The sequence below is a fragment of the Podospora bellae-mahoneyi genome, chromosome 2, assembly GCF_035222275.1.
Source record: "Podospora bellae-mahoneyi strain CBS 112042 chromosome 2, whole genome shotgun sequence".
Classification (NCBI taxonomy): domain Eukaryota; kingdom Fungi; phylum Ascomycota; class Sordariomycetes; order Sordariales; family Podosporaceae; genus Podospora; species Podospora bellae-mahoneyi.
This window is the reverse complement of record NC_085881.1, coordinates 3,513,375-3,531,900: the sequence shown is the minus strand read 5'-3', so window position 1 is coordinate 3,531,900 and position 18,526 is coordinate 3,513,375. Positions and strand designations below refer to the sequence as shown.

The 18,526-nt window shown below is 53.5% G+C and overlaps 4 protein-coding genes across 4 annotated transcripts; 3 read left to right on the top strand and 1 right to left on the bottom strand.

Moving 5' to 3' along the window:
* Positions 1–496: 496 nt before the first annotated feature.
* On the top strand, positions 497–2,395 carry QC761_209510 (uncharacterized protein; the record flags this gene model as incomplete). The annotated part of the gene is made up of 2 exons (XM_062876690.1): positions 497–1,507; positions 1,559–2,395. 2 exons carry the CDS (start codon positions 497–499, stop codon positions 2,393–2,395), a joined length of 1,848 nt encoding a protein of 615 aa, XP_062735310.1.
* Positions 2,396–3,280: 885 nt separating this feature from the next.
* Positions 3,281–5,134, top strand: QC761_209500 (uncharacterized protein). Its single transcript, XM_062876689.1, has 2 exons — positions 3,281–4,285; positions 4,400–5,134. The coding sequence occupies exons 1-2, from the start codon at positions 3,843–3,845 to the stop codon at positions 4,926–4,928; spliced, it is 972 nt and encodes a 323-aa protein (XP_062735309.1). The 5' UTR covers positions 3,281–3,842; the 3' UTR covers positions 4,929–5,134.
* A 92-nt stretch (positions 5,135–5,226) lies between these two features.
* On the bottom strand, positions 5,227–6,533 carry QC761_209490 (uncharacterized protein). Its single transcript, XM_062876688.1, has 2 exons — positions 6,071–6,533; positions 5,227–6,017 (listed from the first exon to the last, which is right to left on the bottom strand). The coding sequence occupies exons 1-2, from the start codon at positions 6,122–6,124 to the stop codon at positions 5,238–5,240; spliced, it is 834 nt and encodes a 277-aa protein (XP_062735308.1). The 5' UTR covers positions 6,125–6,533; the 3' UTR covers positions 5,227–5,237.
* A 456-nt stretch (positions 6,534–6,989) lies between these two features.
* QC761_209480 (uncharacterized protein) lies at positions 6,990–9,266 on the top strand (the record flags this gene model as incomplete). Its single annotated transcript, XM_062876687.1, has 1 exon — positions 6,990–9,266. One exon carries the CDS (start codon positions 6,990–6,992, stop codon positions 9,264–9,266), a length of 2,277 nt encoding a protein of 758 aa, XP_062735307.1.
* Between the last annotated feature and the right edge of the window lie 9,260 nt (positions 9,267–18,526).

The window sequence follows — 18,526 nt, the reverse complement described above, 5'->3', positions numbered from 1 at the left end:
GTTTTACAGATCTGTTGTGCACCCCTGCCAAGCCTTTTACGCCGGGGCTGCATCTGCACGAGCCATACCCGGCCTTGGCTCTGGTTCCCATCTGCCAACCTGCCGCAACCCTTTCTCAAGCCTCCTGGAACTTCTCTATTGGATCAAAGTCTAAAACTCGACCCTCAATATCGTTAATTTGCGGTCGACAAATCGTTTCCTTTCACCGCACTTCCGACATCCCACGACCCCCTGACGAACTTTACGCTGCATACACCTATTTAATCTACACACACCCAGAACGTCAGTGACGTCTGCGATCACTTTCCTTGGCCAACCCCATAGCGACCAAAGTCTTTACCGCCGAATCTCGTGTCGTCTCTCTCAACCTGTACTTCGATCGAGCGAAAACCAGAAATGGTAATTCTTCCGTCTCTAATCCCAAGGGTATAACAAAATAGTACCCCCGCCACAAACACACCGCACCGCATAAAACCCATCCGAGACCAGGCGAGCAATGCCGCCATTATACTCCTCTGCCCCTCCACCCGGCGGCCGCGACTCTCTCGAACTAGCCTCCCTCGCCAGCTCTAGTCCAGGCGTCGATACAAGCGAGACCGACTCCCGACCTAGCATCTCATCCTCTCGGCGTGCCTCCCTCGAACGAGACGATCCCCTCGACAGCGCAAACCCAGCTGTGCGCACCCGCCCAGACCGATCATACTCTGTAACTTCCAACTTTGATTTTGCCGCGAATTTGTTTCCGCTCTCTTCCACCACCGGCGCTGGGTATGCTCCTATAGGGGCGCCAACTTCGGCGAGGGATGTGAGCGGCGGGTTGGGCGGTGGGTCGCTGGAAAAGCACAAGACGTTGACGTACCTGAATGGCTTGTCGCTGATTGTTGGGTTGATTATTGGGTCGGGTATTTTCTCGTCGCCGAGTCAGGTCAATTCGAATGTTGGGTCGCCAGGGGCTGCGTTGATTGTGTGGGTGGTTGCTGGTGTGCTGGCGTGGACGGGCGGCGCAAGTTATGCAGAGCTGGGAGGCGCGATCCCATTAAACGGTGGCGCGCAGGTGTATCTCTCCAAGATATTTGGGGAGTGCTCGGGGTTTCTGTTTACGTGGGTTGCTGTGTTGGTGTTGAAGCCTGGAAGCGCCGCTATTATCGCCATTATTATGGGCGAGTACCTCATCAGGGCGTTCATCGGCGCTGAAGCGGAGATGATTGATCCTTGGTTCAACAAGACGGTGGCATTGGTGGGGTTGAGTCTGGTCACATTTTTGAACTGCGTTTCGACGAGATTGGGGACGAGGTTGAACGATATGCTCATGTTTTTGAAGTTTGTTGCTTTGATCACAGTGACCATCATTGGTGTGGTGGTGGCGATTACTGGGTACTCGGCCTCGGGAACCACAGCGAATGTGGAATGGAAGGAGCGCGGATGGTTTGAGGGGACATCAACGGAGACGTCGGCCTGGGCTGTGGCGCTGTATGCTGGTCTCTGGGCGTATGACGGGTGGGATAATGCGAGTTGCCTCTCCGCCGTTCTGTTTACTCTTAGCTAACCAATTTATCAGACAAACTATGTTGTGGGTGAGTTCCGCAACGCCAGCCGAGATCTGCCGCGAGTGATCCATACCGCCATGCCCCTGGTCATCATCTCCTACGTCCTCGCCAACATCGCTTACTTCTTTGTCCTTCCTTTGGACGCCATCAACTCGACCAACACCGTTGCTGTCATGTTTGGATCGAAAGTCTTTGGATCCATTGGCTCTTTAGTCCTAGCTCTTATTGTCAGCGCCTCCTGCTTTGGCGCTCTCAACTCATCCACTTTCACTTCCAGCCGGCTCGTGTACGTAGCCGGAAAAGAAGGGTACATCCCCTCTGTATTCGGGCGCCTCGGAAATGGCACCGGCAGCCCAGACTCACTCTCAACATTCAGGACAAGATCCTGGTTCAAGAAGAAGATGTCGAAACTCTTTGGCGATGAGGACACAGGGCTGTTTTTCACCCCTATCCCAGCGCTGATTCTGAACGCTGTCTTGACCGCCGCGTATATTCTGGTGGGCGAGTTCTCTACACTACTGACATTCTACGGCGTGGCGGGGTACACGTTTTATTTCATTACTGTGCTGGGGCTCATTGTCCTACGAGTGAGAGAACCTACGCTGGAACGACCATACAAGACGTGGATCACCACGCCTATCATCTTTTGCTGCGTCAGCCTGTTTTTGTTGAGCAGAGCTGTGTTTGCGCAGCCGTTGCAGACGCTGATAGTGATTGCGTTTGTGGTGGCGGGGGTGCCGGTGTATTTCTGGAGGGTTAGGGGGAGGGGGGCTCCAGATAGGAGTAGGATGAAGAGGGCTTTGAGTGAGGATGATGAGAGGCCGTGGTGGAAGTTTTGGGGGAGGTGATGACGGAGAATTTGATGATGTGACTGGATACCCAACACATGAAAGCTTGATTAGGCACAATGAATGAGGATGGGTTCGGGACAATAGATGATTGTTGTCTGGTCCAGAAGATTTTGCGGTGCCGAAAGTTCAGATGACTGGTGTGTAGCAAAAATGTTGATTAACCTTCCGTGCCACCATGCCCCGGATGGGGCCGTAGATGGGGGTGGCCGTGGCCGGGACCGGTGGGTGTGAGCGGGAGTGAAACTGTCGTGTGCATCACTGATTAAGGGAAAGAAAAATGTTTGTGTCTGGGATGGACGGAACATGTCGGGAGATTTCCAAAACGTTTTTTGGATTTTTGCGGATTTCCCGAGGTGGGTTTTGTGTGACAGATCAATGAGGCGTGTTTCGACCTGGGATAGTGGGCGGGAGGGTAAATCGAAACGGGGACACGAGATCTTGGATAGATGTTTCCAGTAGTTTTGATTCTACACTTACGGTAAATAGCATGTTGGTCACCAACAAAGTACAGCATGGAAATGTTTCTAGGTCGACTGTTCATCGTTCTCTGGCAAAAAGGGGCTGATGTTCTGGGGCAGTCCCACTTTTCGTGTGTCAACATCTGCTGCTCTCAACACCCACCAAACTCCTATGTTGAACATGAGTTCTCTAAATTCAACAAAAATAGAACACTAGCTCGCTCTCTCCAGGCATATTTTCTCTCGGCAGTTGACCACCCCCCGCCTGTCAAACTGATATTGCGCGTCTTTTCAATCTGAACGCCACATTTTACCCATGAAAACTGTGGCTTGTGGCTGTACATCATTAGTCTACCCCACAAAACAAACGGTTCACATGCCACAGCATGACGTCAGCCTCTTTTAACTACGTCAGCCTCGTTCAACTACAACCCATACTCGTTCTCGGATCAACGAAACGGTATCGTCATGCTGTCTTTTCACGGAATTTTTCATCTGATATTTTGGTGAGGTAGACAAACGGAAAGCCGAGCAATGTAGTGAGTGGGGGGATGGTCGTGGTCGGGTTCTGGGTCTTTGACAGTGATGCAACAGGCCGCACCGCCGCTGGGTCGCTCCGATGCCCTTCTTCCATGGGGATAAGGGTTCCCCGCATATGTGCGTGTACATACATACATACAATGGGGGTGAGGCAAAAAGTACATGGCCCCCGGGAGGGTGGTGGGTGGGTTGAGCTATCGGAGGGCCAGCTCGAGACAAGGCAGATGTCATCTCTTGGCTTTTGAGAAGATGGGACCCTTTAAGCGGTGCATTCCCACCCCCCTTTTCGTCGATTGAAAGGATTTTCTTGTTCAATTTTTGATCGAGATATTTTGTGAAGTGTGATTGAACCTGCATTCTGCAGGAGCCAGACAACTGCCGAATTGTCATTGTTTTGTTTGCACCAACCAACAAACTTACATACCCAGGAACAACCAACAACCACAATGGGCGCCGCAAAAGGAACAGCCCTCAAAACCCTCCAGTTTCTCCTCCGCACCCTCCAGTTCTGCTGCGCGGCCCTCGTCCTGGCAGTCTATGCTTACTTCCTCACCACTCTCAGCACCCACTCCCTCCCCATCGGGACCTTCGTCCGGGCAGTCCTCGGCATAGCCGGCGCAGCAACCGCTTACACAATCCTCGCTTTTCTGTTACTATGTTGCGCCCCGGGCCACCCATTCCCGAGCTTTCTGATGATGGTGCTTGATGTGGCGTTCATCCCCTGCTTTGGGTACATCGCCGGGGTGAACAGACACGGGGTAGGTAACTGCACGGGCGAGGTCGACACCGTGCTGGGGGTGGGGAATAGTTGGAGTGAGAGGGGGGGTTTGCAGTATGGGACCGCGTGTGAGATGGCGAAGGCGGTTTTTTCGGTGGCTGTTGCTGCTTGGTGAGTTTTTTCCAACACATATTGTTGTCGTTGCTGTTGTTGTTGTGTTTTCTCTTGTTACTCTTTTTGCTCTTTTAGGTCGTGAAAAAAAGGAGACTGACACCCACAACCAAGCATCCTCTTCGCCCTCTCCTGCCTGGTAAACCTCGCCCTGGCCCGCCACCGCAAGAGAGAGAAACGGTTCGGACCGTCCCCCGCAAACGACTACACCGCCGGGTACGGCAAGAAAAAGAACCGTTTCAGCGCGCTGTTCGGTCGGAGAAGAGGCGGGCAACAACAAACAGATTTGGGGCCGGATCCGAACGCCCTGCCTGTTCACACCACGCCGGATGAGGTGAGGAATAGCTATGGGACTGATAACACCAGGGTGGCGAGCAACCAGGGGTATGGCGGGCTTGCAGCAGCTCAAAAGTATGAGCAGCAGACGCTGCATTCGCCTGGGGTTGCGAATGGCGATATGGGGTTGATGAACGGGAGTGGAAACGGGTATGCTAATAGTGGCAATGGGTTTACCAACGGTAACACGTACGGGAACGGGCATACGTATGATGGGAGCGGTAATGGATATGGGAATCTTCCGCCTCCGCAGCCAGCGGCGAGGTATTGGAACTCAAATACACACACGGGAGGCTATCGGGGGTGAGAGAAAACAGCATGGAAGTGTAAGATACGTCGGGTGAAAGAGTGTGTAGGGGGGATTTACGGCAAGTATTGGGGAGGATTACTTTCGTTGCTCTCAAAAGCTCCATTTACTTTGTAACTTTACCAAGAAGGGATAATCTGGGGTTCGGGCAATTTGTACATATAGGTATTTTGCACATAACTCAAAATCAAGAGTCATTGCTTATCCACACAAGACCGTGAATATCAGCTTCGTTGCGTTTTTTGCAGTCACATGGTATAATAGTTTAGACCCCAAGTATTAACACCTCGCTCAAGCATGTCCGCCTTTTTACTTGTTCTTTTCCTTCAACTTACTCAGAGCCAATATCCTCCGCTCTTCCCACTTCTCCCACCCAGCCTGACACAAGTCCTCCTCCACCACCAAGTCTCGTATCCTCAGCCACCTGGCAACAGGAAACTCCAACCCCCATGCCAACAACCCCGTCTCCCTCACCATATAAGTAACAGCAAACCAAGCCACCGCACTCACAGCCCCAGCCGCCGACCCAGCCAGCACCTGCTTAGGCGTATGATACCCAAGATAAATCCGACTCCAGGCCACCAAAACCGCCACAACCCCCGCAGCCAAGCTCACCACCGCCCTCTGCGCCCACGACCACGGCGTGTGGGAATACGCCTCCAAATGCGCATTCACAGCCCGCAACCCACCCTCCTTGTACCGTCTCGGCACGTCAACCAGCGCCGGCCCTTCTTCTTCCCCTTCAGCCTTTTCCTTCTGCATCTGCCCCTTTGTGATGTGGGACCTTGGCGGCCTGTGCCTGACCATGAGAAATAACCCCAGTGCTACCGCCCAAAAGACGGCGAATTGCGCGTGTGATGATGGCATGCCGTACCCCTTTCCACCGGTGCTGATGACGTGTTTTGGGCGTTCTTCTTTGATGAGGCGTTTGAGGACGAAGTTGATGAGTTCGCAGGTTAGTTGGCCGAGGAACATTAGGAGGACTTCGGCTTCGCGGGTGGACCAGAGGAGGGTGGCGTACACGACGCAGAGGGCTTGGGGGACGAGGGCGAGGAAGGCGCAGAGGTGGGAGAGGGGGTCGTTGGGGTTCTGGTTTGTGTTAGTACTTGAGTGGTAAGGATGAAGAGTAGGAGATCACTGACGTAGTACACGTGGGTGAGGGATAGAGATGCGAGGGGCGTGATGTTGTCGGACATTTTGGCGGTTTGGTTGGTTCCCTTGGGAGACGAAAGAAAATATGTAAAGATGGGGTCCTATTGCCGCATTATTCGATTATTAAAAAGCTATCAAGGGCCGGCGTCCCGTGAGTGGCACCTAGTTTGAATATAGCTATCCCCGAGAGAGACCTCGTTCAAGGCAGGTTTGATGCTGTGCAAGTTCCAGAAGCTCTCGAACAAGCAACAAGCAGGTAACGTCAGCGTGTCTGTTTCAGGCTGGCTGGCCAATCGGCTCAGCCCGCTCGAGCAAGGGGGACCCTTTCTTCAGTGGGTGGGCTTGGGGAAAAGGCGGGGTGCCACAGCGCTGGGATGCCGGATTGGCAACTTGTGCAACGTCCAAGTCACCGAACGAGTCATCATCCATCTGCCGCGTCGTCCTCAACTTTCCACCCAATAACTACTGTCGAAGGGAAAAAATAAAACAAGTATTTTGCCTCCCGGCTGATCTTTCGAGTCCCCGTCTTTTGGTCCTTCTGGAACATGCGTCGTTTACCTCTGCTCGACCACTGGACTGCCATTTCGATGCCGTGCTGAGCCCACCACCCATCTGCAAACTTCAAGCCATTAATAATCTAAATCTACAAGACGAAGCGGGTCCTATTTATCTTGCGAAATATTTCCAAACGAAAGCCATACTTTTTCAGGCGCCGAGATTAATTGCTTGTCCGGAACCCCTCTTCTGTCACCTTCTAATCCACGACCGACCGCGATCATCACGGGCCTATTTTTAGCAAGCCGGACAGTCGCACAACAGCACGGAGAATAACTCACTTGGACAAGGGGACAAAGACGGGTGGATTGGCGGAAGGGATAGTTTTTCGAATACATCAAGAGCTCGGTACCCATGGCAGAAACCGAGCGAGACACCGAGCTCCAGACTTTAGAGGCCATATTTCCAGAGATACAAACGCCCAACAAGGACGACCCTTATACCATCGCCCTCGAACTTCCCGTCACCCCCTCGAAGCCTGTCATTGTCTACTTTCCCACCGCTTCCAACGATGGTCCACCTCCAGATCCCACCGTTGGACGAGCCCCAAATGGCGTCAACCCCCATGCCGGCCCCGCCATAGCTGGTGGCGGCCAACAGGGCGAACCGCAAGTTGACTCCCATGAACTAGCCCACCTCCCATCGATACGGCTCGAACTTTCTTTCGGCCCCCGATACCCCCAGGAAGAACCTCCCAAGGTTAGCATTTCTACAAATCCGCCATGGCTTCCATCCGAAACGATCAAGAAGCTCCAGGATGACGGTCCGAGGCTATGGGAGGATATGGGGCGTGATATGGTCGGCTTCAGCTACATCGATCACATACAACAGGCGGCCGAGGATATATTTGGACTGGTTGGTGACGGAGATGCGTTGGAGGTTGACCCGAGCCACAGGATTGCCATTCTCGACTACGACATCAGAGCCAGGAGAGCTGCTTTTGAGAAGGAGACCTTTGAGTGTGGTGTATGTCTGGATCCCAAAAAGGGCGCCTTTTGCCACAAAATGATGGACTGTGGGCACGTCTTTTGCGTCGAATGTCTCCAAGACTTTTACAACAGCGCCATCAAAGAGGGGAACTTGGCGGCAGTCAAATGTCCAGCACCCAACTGCGCCAAAGAACGTGGAAAGTCACGGTCTCCCTCGGGTCGAAAGCGGAAAAAGCCAAAGGTCTTCATCAGCCCTAGCGAACTGCTCCAGATACCCATCGACGAGGACACCGTCAGACGTTACGTGACGCTCAAATACAAGACCGAGCTCGAGTCGGACAAGAACACGATCTACTGTCCCCGTCAATGGTGCAACGGTGCCGCCAGGTCGAAGAGGCATAAACGACCTACCGGCCTCGAACTCGCCGACGCATCAGAAGACGACGAAAGCTCGACCTCTGAAGACGATGACGACGACGACGACAACGAAGAGACGCCCGAAGGTGAAGTCGGAAAGTCGAAACCGTACAACAAGACGGAGGACCTGCTGTCGATATGCGACACGTGCAGCTTTGCCTTTTGCAGCAGGTGCATGCAGTCGTGGCACGGGGAGTTTGTCGGCTGCCGGAGGCCAAAGGAGGAGCTGACGGCGGAGGAGCTGGCGACGATTGAGTACATGAAGGCGCACACCACCCCTTGCCCTACGTGTGCTGCCCCTGCGCAGAAGACGCACGGGTGCAACCACATGATTTGCTATCGGTGCCAGACGCACTTTTGCTACTTGTGCTCTGCGTGGTTGGATCCGGGGAATCCGTACCAGCATTTCAACACGGCGCCTGACGGGAGGGTGACGAGCTGTTTTATGAGGTTGTGGGAGCTGGAGTTGGGGGATGGGGCGGATGTGGGTTATGGGTTTGCGGGCGGGGGGGCGGGGAGGCCGGCGCCGGCGGTGGTGTTTGACGAGAGGGTTGAGCAGTTTATTCCTGAGATTGAGGAGGCTACGGATGGGGAGGAGGAGGAGGGGGAGGGGGAGGATCAGGGGGTTAGGGGGAGGCCGGCGGTCGCAGCACCGGTTCAACAGCCTCCTCTTCGGCCACCGGCGCCACAGCAACCGGCTGGTGGTCCGGCGCAGGAGGTTGGGATTGCGAGGGAGGGGCCGCTGGTGTTGAGGATTGCTGCTAATAACCCGGCGCCTGCTGCTCCTGCTCCGGTGCCAGCACAGGGATGGGGGAATAATGCTGGGGTAGCAGCAGCCCGCGGAGGTCCGCGTGGGAGACAGGGAGCTGGTGGCGCGTTGGCTGCTCGAGGTGGGAGAGGAGGTGTACATCGAGGGGGGCATCAACAGAGAGGTGGAGGTGGTGGTCGGGGAGGTCGGGGAGGAGGACATGCCGGCTTCGGACCCGGCGGACAAGGAGGCCATAACAGGGGAGGTGGCCGAGGGGGTGGTGGTGGTGGCCACCGGCAAAATGTTAATAATCAGGCACAACAGGGGCAGCGTCGTAATAACAACCAGAACAACCAGAACCAAGCAGGAGCTGGGGGAGGGGAGCATAACATGGTGGAGATGATGGAGATGCTGGATGGGAACGGGGAGCTGGACCCGAGACAGGAGGAGTGGGTGAGGCGGTTTGTGAGGTTGGCGTTGAACGATGAGGAGGATGATTTTAATGAGGATGATTTTGATTTTGTGGTGCCGAGGTGAGGGTTTGGGAATGGGGGGTTAGCATAGCTTTTGGGTTTGGGTTTGTGGGGGGGTGTTATTCAGGTACTGGAGGTCTTGCATTGGTGTTGTGAATATAGCTAGATGGAAAGAGATTTACAATGGCATTGTGTTGGGTTTTGGTATGTAGGGTCGAATGGGAAAGTTCACAAATGATGATGATACCCGTACCCATTACATCTTCCAGCCAACAAGCGGGCAACACTTGAAGGGTGCGTGTGATGCATTCCTTTGGATTTTCTTTGGGGATGTCTAGAAAGAATGGCGGCATGGCATACGCTAAGTTGCCAATGAGATTCTGATGCATCCAAGTGCGTAATCTGAGCATGTCATGTGCCATAGGTAGTTAGATCGATGAATGGAACTGTGTTCCTGACAGCATCAGCTACGGGCTGTGACTCTTACATTTCTTGAGGGAGGGGACGGGGGAAGTGCTACTGTTGCTACGGTGGCTTTTTCCCCCTTGGGGGCAAGCGAGCTGTGGTAGAAGGAGAGGTATGAGTGGGAATGAGGAGTAGGAGTGGAAAGGGAGAGCTAGGTCGGACACGGGTATGCTACGGTGGCTTTCTTAGGGGTTCTCGCGTGAGGTGAGGTCACGAGATAGTGATGTATGCCTCACTATCAAGCTTTGTTGGCCGTTGGTGTATCGTAGAGACTGAAAAGAGAGCAGCTTGAGACGGGTTGGTAAGTACGTAGGTAGGTAGCTGGATCGCTGAGTAGGTAGGTAAGGTATCTCAGCAGAACACAACTCCCAGCCCCCCCCCCGAAAGCCAACTGTACATAAGGAGGACGAAAACAGCAACCTGTTCGCTACCAGCTCTTGTCCCTTTTCCCTCTCTGCTCCCGTTCGTTCTAAGGTACGTAACCGCAGCGGATAAATGTGAATTATTCTACTAGGTGCTATCCAGTCTGTCCGTCGGACAATCCGAGATTCTATTCTTATACTTTTTCTACCTACACTATCACTTTGCATAAGTAGATGTTGTACTCGTCTCCGGAAAACCTCCGTCGTCATCAGCCTTACCTTTCACGTATGTTCTCTGGGTCCGGGTATACAACTTTAACGTAGGTAGTCTTTTCCGTCCCATAACAGCCGAGGAAAAGGGGGGGCTGATTGGTAAGTAGGTAGGTATGTAGGTAGTTAGCCCCCCATGATCCGGCACCGAAGAGTAGGGAGTAAGGGTAAACAGCGGCAGGTTCTGAGATGCGGTACCTTGGTTATGGCAAACACTGGCATCCAGCCGTTCCTTGTCAACAAAAAGAAGCATGAAAAGGTCCGGTGACTGACGCCTCAAGTCTGTCTGTCTGTCTGGTAGGTACCCTAATGCTAAAAGTCTCGTCCCGGCCGCCCTGATGATACTCTACCTACCTTTCCTACTTCAAAACCCTTTTGTGGCCGAATAAAATCTCTTTTTTGACATCTCCGGTAGAAAACAAAGGGATCAATCAGACTACTGCACGCTATGATGTCCCTTCTTCCCTTCCCTTTAAATCCCCAACCAACAACCCACAATTGTAAAGAAAAATCTCTCCGCACTTGTAGATAATGATCACCTACTCTTACCCGCAAGTGTGACAATACAACACAACACTAACCACCAAAAAATGCATCTCTCCCACATGGCATCCCCATCCCCCCCAACCCGCAGTTTGTGGCTTGCGTTAGTTTATTTTTTTCCCTCTCTGTCCTGAATGTGTGATTGTGTTTCTCTTTTCGGTCTTCAAATACTACCCTAACGTCGCGACAAAAAGAAGCAAGGTACCTACCACCACCAAAAGAAAAAAAGTACACAAAAAAAAACACCATGATCATCATCCTCAATTTTTTCCCCGGTATTTTCCGTGCGTTCGTTCTAGAGTCTTTCCAATGTCCAAAATGCATGATGCAGAATAACAACAACAACAACAAAGACCATTCCACTCTTTCCCCCCTACCTATCCCCCCCTTTCCATGCTTCTTCTGGTTCTCGGTTCTCGTATCAAACAAGGAAAGCCGAAACGGACGGACATCTTTTTGTGGTTCGGGAGGGAGGGAAAGGAGAATATCCACTTCTTTTTCTTACTCTATCACTGAAATATGTCATTGTGGTGTGAGCCTACCTGTACCTCTGTGTGTGTGACTGTACCTAGACGGCCATTTTACTGGTTCTGTTGTCAAATAAATGCCCGTAGCGGATGGATGGAAGGAGGGAGGGGAGGGGAAAAAAGGATTGGCCGCACGCACACACTGGCCAACAACACCACCTCGATTCGGTGGTTGATGGATGGCTGGGTTGCGATGGCCGGGTGACATTCTTCTCCACGCCCATCATCATCATCCTTCCCTTTTCCCCCTCCGTCCCTCCATCGCCCCCCTCCTACCTACCCATTCCTCTCCTCTTCACACACACTCCCCCCTTTTTCTTTACCACGCCCCCCCAGTGGTGGTCGTACCGATCTGGGCGGGCCTAGTAGTAGCACACTAGCTACAAGCCAGACAGACTGCTACGACGACGGCGGCGGCGGGTAGGTCAGTCATTCAGGGTCGGCTACCACTTTCTTCGCCCTTTTGTTACGTGGGAGAAATACATATTGCTACCATGATACCTTCGCGGTGGGAAAAGAACCGCACCGTGATTTCTATCTGCATCGTGGAAAAGGACTAGCCACCACCCGAGTTTAGTTATAGTAGTAGTTAATTATTCCGAGTTGCAGCGAGAGTTGGGGTTCATAAACTTTCTTGTCCGGAGTAGTAGTGGTAGTCGTGTTTGCCGGTATCAAGGTAGGTAGGTAGGTAGCCCCCTTGCTGCCGTCGCCGCCCCCTACACGCTCGGAGGACCCTTTGCCATATGGAGAGCATCGGTTCCGGTCTGTTAAACATGCAAGCTTTGCAGGAAGTGTCGAGACGGGAAGGGAAGGCATGGGAAACCAAAAAAAGGAGGGGGTTCAGCTAGTCGCATACGCTGTCGGTTTGCTGTTTGTCTCTCAACTGTACTCTGTTTCTGTTGAGTCAGTCCGTCACACAGCTACAAGAATGAGTGATAGCTGTTCTCCTTGCCTGCCAGAGGCGAGAGTGGAGGATGGTGAGTGGCCAGAAAGGCATCGATACAGAAAGAGCATCGCCCATGTAGGTAGGCACCCCAAGTCCCTTTGTCAACGCACTGCTTCTGCTGGTCAAGCATTCCCATCACCTCTCCCCACCCGCCCCCTCCTATCCGAGTGCGGAGCAGGTTCGGTGTCTTGTTCGACCGATGATGCCTTGTAGGCGGATCGGTTCCAAACATTTCATACTGCCCCCTTTTCGGGTCTGTACTGACCAGAAAAGGAATTTCCACAACCCATCTGGGGAAACATGACAACGGGTCGTCTCTCGCCGCTTTCCTTCGAGGTAGCAGTTTTAATCTGTATACATACCGAACTTTGCATGTGTTTTCCCTTCGTCGTCGCCGTCAACCATGTAAGGAAGTCGAGCATATGTCGGTCACTGGCATGTAAATATCCATGCCGAAAACCCGACCGACCAAGATGTCAGATGCATCTCGCCCGCGTGTTCCCTCTCGTGCTTGGTTGCCCCCTTCCACACCTCCGAACACACTGTCCCTGGCTCTCGGAAGAATAGAAGGGGTCATAATCAGGCCCAGCAGGCGGATGATACCACAACCATGTCGATTCCGTGCAAGTTACGTTGCTTGCTGCTCTCCACAGCCGAATAGATTAGCTGTAAAGCTGCACGACGCACAGCAAACGCATGTGTTCTCCCCTTCTCTAATCTTGCTGATGTTTGTGAGCCAGAACTTACAGCTTGCCGGCCCGAACAGGATGATGGGTCTCTTCCAGGATGGAGTCGTCTGGGACGAGATCGGGGGGGCCCAATGCCCCATGTGCCCATCTGTTTCGTTCTCGTGTTTCTCGACATCCTGGCCTGTACATAACCAAGTTTGGCCGTGTGATTTCACGCCTCTTTCCTTTTGCTGGTGTGCTTAACCTGTTCCTGGCAGGTCTGACTTGATGATGCTTCCAAATGTGGCCATCAACGCAACTCAACCAAAAGCGCAGGGGATGCTGTTGTCTTTTCGGTACTTGATTCCGCAAGCGTGTCCAGGGGGCCTTGCTCTGCTCCGGGGGATGGCTTGCTGGCTCGAGCGGGGAAGGGTGTGCCACACACCCAAGCTGTTTCCTGTTTTTCCTTGGACGTTTCCCCTTCGCTTTGCTGTTTTGGACCATAGCGGTAGCACCCCGGCAACAAGGAGATGATGACGATGAGGCTATCGACACTTGTCACGGAGATTAACACACGTGCATTGATAGGGTCTCATTGCCCAATATGCCTTCCAGGTCTCGTCGCTGTCGAGACCAGGCCTTCCTGGACATCAGGACGCAGTGCGAGTGGAGCGCGCCTTGACGGTTTTGGCCCATCGCTTGCGCTGCAACGTCGCCCAGCGCAGGGGAACAAAAGCCATCTCCTCTTGGCGTGGGTTTATTGCCCACCAACTTTCCACAAAGGGGAAAGGACGTCCAGGGCCGGGGAGGGGCACCGTTGGGCTCAATTCCGGAAGCAAGCGGGCGAACGGGGGCCTTCCCACATTCCACCGCCAGAGAGTAGCGCTGAGAACCGTTGTTTTCACCGTCTCCGCGAAACGTTTCAACTGTTTCAACACCTCCCAGCCTCCAGACGTTGGGCATAAACACTGACACGATCGAGAGCATTGAAACATATGGAGCACATCTGCTGGGGCTTGTTGCCCATGGTTGCGTCGCAAGATCTCATCAGCCAGATGACCGTTTGAGCATCCCCTGTGATGGCAGTGTTCCAGCGTTCCAACGGCGGGGGGATCGCAAGACCAGCGTTTCGGTTCATCTCAACTTCATCGTGCCATGACGATGGTCAACCAGGGGTGGTTTGTGGTGATGTCGAGGCCAGATGCTAAATGTTGACCTTCCCAAGCCCGCTGATTTGTCGAGCGGTAAGAAAAATGGGTGTCAAGAGTCAACTTTGAGATGAAGACTTTGTGGAACGCGAATAAGCGTTTGCTAAGCGGTTGGCCGGCTTCTCCATGCGTATTTTTCTTTTCTCCAACCCTTTTCTGGCATAGCACGAGGTGGCTTGCTTTGCACCCTGTCAGTCATATTGAGATTTGACAGCTCTCAAAGACCCCGTCGCATAATCATCTATTGATGAACATTTTCGTGTGCCAATGCAGCGCCGGTCGTGACAAGAGTGAGCACTCATAAGTCCAGTCTGCAGTAGGCAGGTCGGCGCTTTAGTTTTCGGTGGCTCTCTTTTGCTCTTCCCCCTGGCTGCATGTCATCCATCTCCACTGCCATCGAGAGCTCCGGAGTGTTCACCTGGGGCCCCTAGGCTCGCCGGTGGCAGCTCCCCAAAGAGGACTGGACTGCCGGCACCAGGTCAGGCAACCCAGAAAGTGCCAACAGGGGTCCCCGCGGAGGTTTTTGCGTTGGCTTTCGGGATCACGGCAGACCAAGGCCTGACGAGCTTGACAAGCCGTCACAAGCTGCTGGATAGCGCAGATAGTGGGTTGGGGAGAAGCTCAGCAGCACCCGCTCTGGCCCACAAGCGAGAGCGAAGGACGAGGCTCGGGGGGTGGGCCAGATGACGCCAAAGAATAACGGTAAACGGCCAAAGGTCTCAGACGACTGGTTCCTGGTCTGGAGGCGTCAGGAATCAGGAAGGCGAAGCCAATCAGGCGAGCTGCGAGCTGCTGCGTGCTGCGTGGCGCAACACATTGCGGGCGATAGCCATGAGCGTCTTGACTGGTGCCTGCTGCGTGCTGCTTCGTGCTGGTTGGTGGTAGCAGTTGGGTTGGCGGATCAGAGGAATGTGGGAGGAGACATGTCATCGAGCAGTGCGCCACGATCAACGCAGCCGCACCTTGTTTTCCTAGCAGGTGAATTGGCAGACGCCATTGGCTGGGAAATTAGCAGCGCCGCCGAATCGGCCCTTCCAGGCTAAAATCACCAGCTTTGCAATAACGGTGCCCCTCTTAGTGTATACGGCCTGCCGCCCCCCCCCCGGATTCGATTGGCAGGGTATCATCCCGTACGTGACTTTTGCATGGTGCTGAGATGGATGGACGTGAGTTCCATCTCAGCTCCCCAAAAGGAACAGCACGTACATTTCTGTATCGCCGAACTTCGCAGAGTCTGGATTGTGGGAAGGCCTTGACCCGATATGCGTGTGCCATCGTCGTTGTCTTTGTCGTCCTCCGGCCAGCGGTCTTGGCAAGGAGGTTGAAAGCAGAGAACACATGTCTCACTCGCCGTCTTGTTGCATTATGCAGACAGAGGGGCGCCCGAGCTTACTGCGGGGTACAGACGCATATCATGTTGGGTCTGTGATCGAGGGTTCCTTGATGTGCTCGAGCCCGGCAACGGTGTGCTGTCTGTTTTGTTTTAATATCGACGAGATGGGAGGAGGCCAACTCTGTGTTTCTAGAATGCTTCTGTTGTTCCTCTGCGACGATCGAGAAACCGCTTGATTCAAGATCGACAGCATGAAAATGTAGCATGTAGATTGAAACCGCCTACAACGACTTAACCCCAAGGTTTCCCAAGCTATCCAACTGAACGTTGGGTGCTGTGGATAGGGCTGCAGAGTCCTCAGCGATACGGCAGCCAGAACGAAGCGTGACGCGGGCCACTATCGAGTGTTTCTTTACTTAGAAAACCGCAGGACATCCTCGCCGAGCGGTCTGTGAGGGAACCATCTTTGGTGATCCAGGTCGAGAAGCGACCCAGGAATATGGGGTGGCCCGGCTTAACTCTACACCCCTTGTGAGGGGCGGTCTTATCCGCACACACACTGCTGAACGTAGACGCCATGTGGTTGACCGCCTTCAGAACCGAGTTATTTTTTTTTGTAGTCTCCTGCCTTCTCGGTCGTTGAAGAGTGGTCGAAGCTTGGAGCGGCCCTGATTCCGGCGGCACATGCGAACAGAAGAGAGACCCATACCGTGAGCTTGGAGGATGTACTATTCGTGCGTGTATGCACCATCTGCGTCGCTTGCAAGCAGCGTCGAAGGAATAGGAAATACATCCGGGTACTTGGTGCGAACGATGACAGACGAACAGTTTCGCGCGGATAGGCTAGAGATTTCAGCGATACGCGATCATAAAAGATATCCAGGGTTGGACAAGGCTGGGCGGCACACACAGCTATCTTGCCCGCCCAATGATAACCTGCTCTAAGCTGCCGGGATATTGGCTGAAATGCATCCAGGCGAGTTTGCCTTGGACTGATTGGGAGACCGACAGAACTTTTCATTTTCTCGTCTGGAGCATCAGCGAACCCAAGTGCTGCCCATCAGACCGGAATATATCTGCTGCTGAAGAGATAGGTACCAAGTACTGTAGTATGGCATGTAATGGCATATGCTCGTGCATCTTGCTGTGGCCCCGGAGCCCTGCCTACTGCTGCCCCACGACGGGTACTGCGTAGTAGTCCAACATTTTGGGCCACACAGCGTCGGCTGCGGCGTTTTCAAGCTCTGTGGCAGATGAAAACAACTCCTTGCCGTGTGATTATCGTACTGCAGGATGATTCAGCGATGACAACCGGGCCAGGCCGCAAGACAGGCGTTGCTCCCCCTCCGCGGCGGCGCAGAAACGGGAATTGGCCGCAGAAGTGGTTCCTCGATTGAGAAATGGTACACAGTGGAGTCCAGGATCTTCGTGCAATGGAGGTGTTTCCGGTCGGAGCGGGCTGCTGAATACGGCCTAGGGTCCTCCACCACGAACTTTGGCTGCTTGTCGAGGACCTTTGCCAGCCGCTCAGATTCCTGAGCACCAACTGCTCAGTGCCTGCCTGGAGCATGACAAACCACCCCTCTTTTCCCCCTGGGCTTGTCTCCATTCCCGGAAGCAGTGTTCGACTCCCGGCGTGCTTGTCATCATCTCCGTTGCTGGCCGCTGGCGGGATGGTGATGGATGATGCGCAGCACTCAGAGCCAAACTTGGGCGGTTCGGCAATGGGCGGGACCGATATTTGCTGAGCAAGACCAAGCACAATAGATAAAACATACACCAAAGTTCCCGACAAACGGCCTACCTATCGTGGATATCTTGAAATCTTGCTTATTCACCAGAACCCGCTCGGCATGCTCACCATTGGTTGAGGGGCTGGTCGATCTTGTTGCAACTCGAGGTCGGTGGTGTGTGTGTGCACGCGGGGTGGCTGCCACTGGCAGGCCGAGAGATGACATCGGGCCATGGTTGCAGGGCAGTGCCGACCCCAGGTGTCATTGCTTGCCCAAGTCCCGAGTGCTGGACATTGACATGACGGTTTCGTGGTTGCACCACCTCGATATCCGCCTGGGGCTGCGCCGTGTTCAGACACCGGTCCTGCCAAAATGCCCCAAAGCAGCCATCACAAGGGTGATAATGGGCGTACAACCGTGACAACCTCGCGTACTTGCATAGATATTGTCTGTGTGATGTACGTCCACGGAGAAATAAGAGCGCTGGATTTTTGTGTTTCTTGCTGGGCGACAGCGGGCTCGTACCAAGTTGAACAGGGATTTTTGGTGTGGTTGACAAGCCCTATATTAGCCAGCACATATAGGCTTAAACCGACCGTGTAAGATGGAGACTGTAGGGGTCAATCTCGGTCAGTGTGCAGTACGAAAGCTATTATTGACACGCATACCAGACCAGAGCAGCCAGCTTTCGGGGGCGTCGAAGTCCCGAGCAGCATGTGCAACCGAGGGTTGACAAGACTTATCTGGTAGCTTGTAAGAACTTTGGAGACGGCAGCCTCGAATCTTCCGTGGTTACGGGCCGAGAACTTTTGAAGATCGGGATATTACCGTGGTTTCTGGGGATTGTATCCGTAGTTGTTGTTGGTTGTACGCCGATGTCAACATGTAAGCGGCTGTTGGAGCGTGAAACAATAGAAAACGCCCCTCGCACTCGCCAAATGCACGACTCCAAACTCAGCCTAGCCTTTGAGGAAAACAAGCCAAGTTTTGCTGTTTCTTATTGTCAAGGACCAGGGGCCTCGTCATCGAGAATCGATTTCCAACGGTTCCTAGCTCAGCATCAGCACAGCTGCTAGACAGCCAACAAAGACCAAGCGAGCCGTTTTAGCCCGTGGAGCGGTCAGAATGTGATCAGAGTGGCATTGCCCCTGCAGCACGCGCGAAGAGCCCTTGTTGATGAACCATGCGAATGAGGTGAAAGCTGAAGCCGAAGCCGAAGCTGAAGCTCAAGCAAGGCAACTGACAGATATCTGTATCGCAACTGTGAAA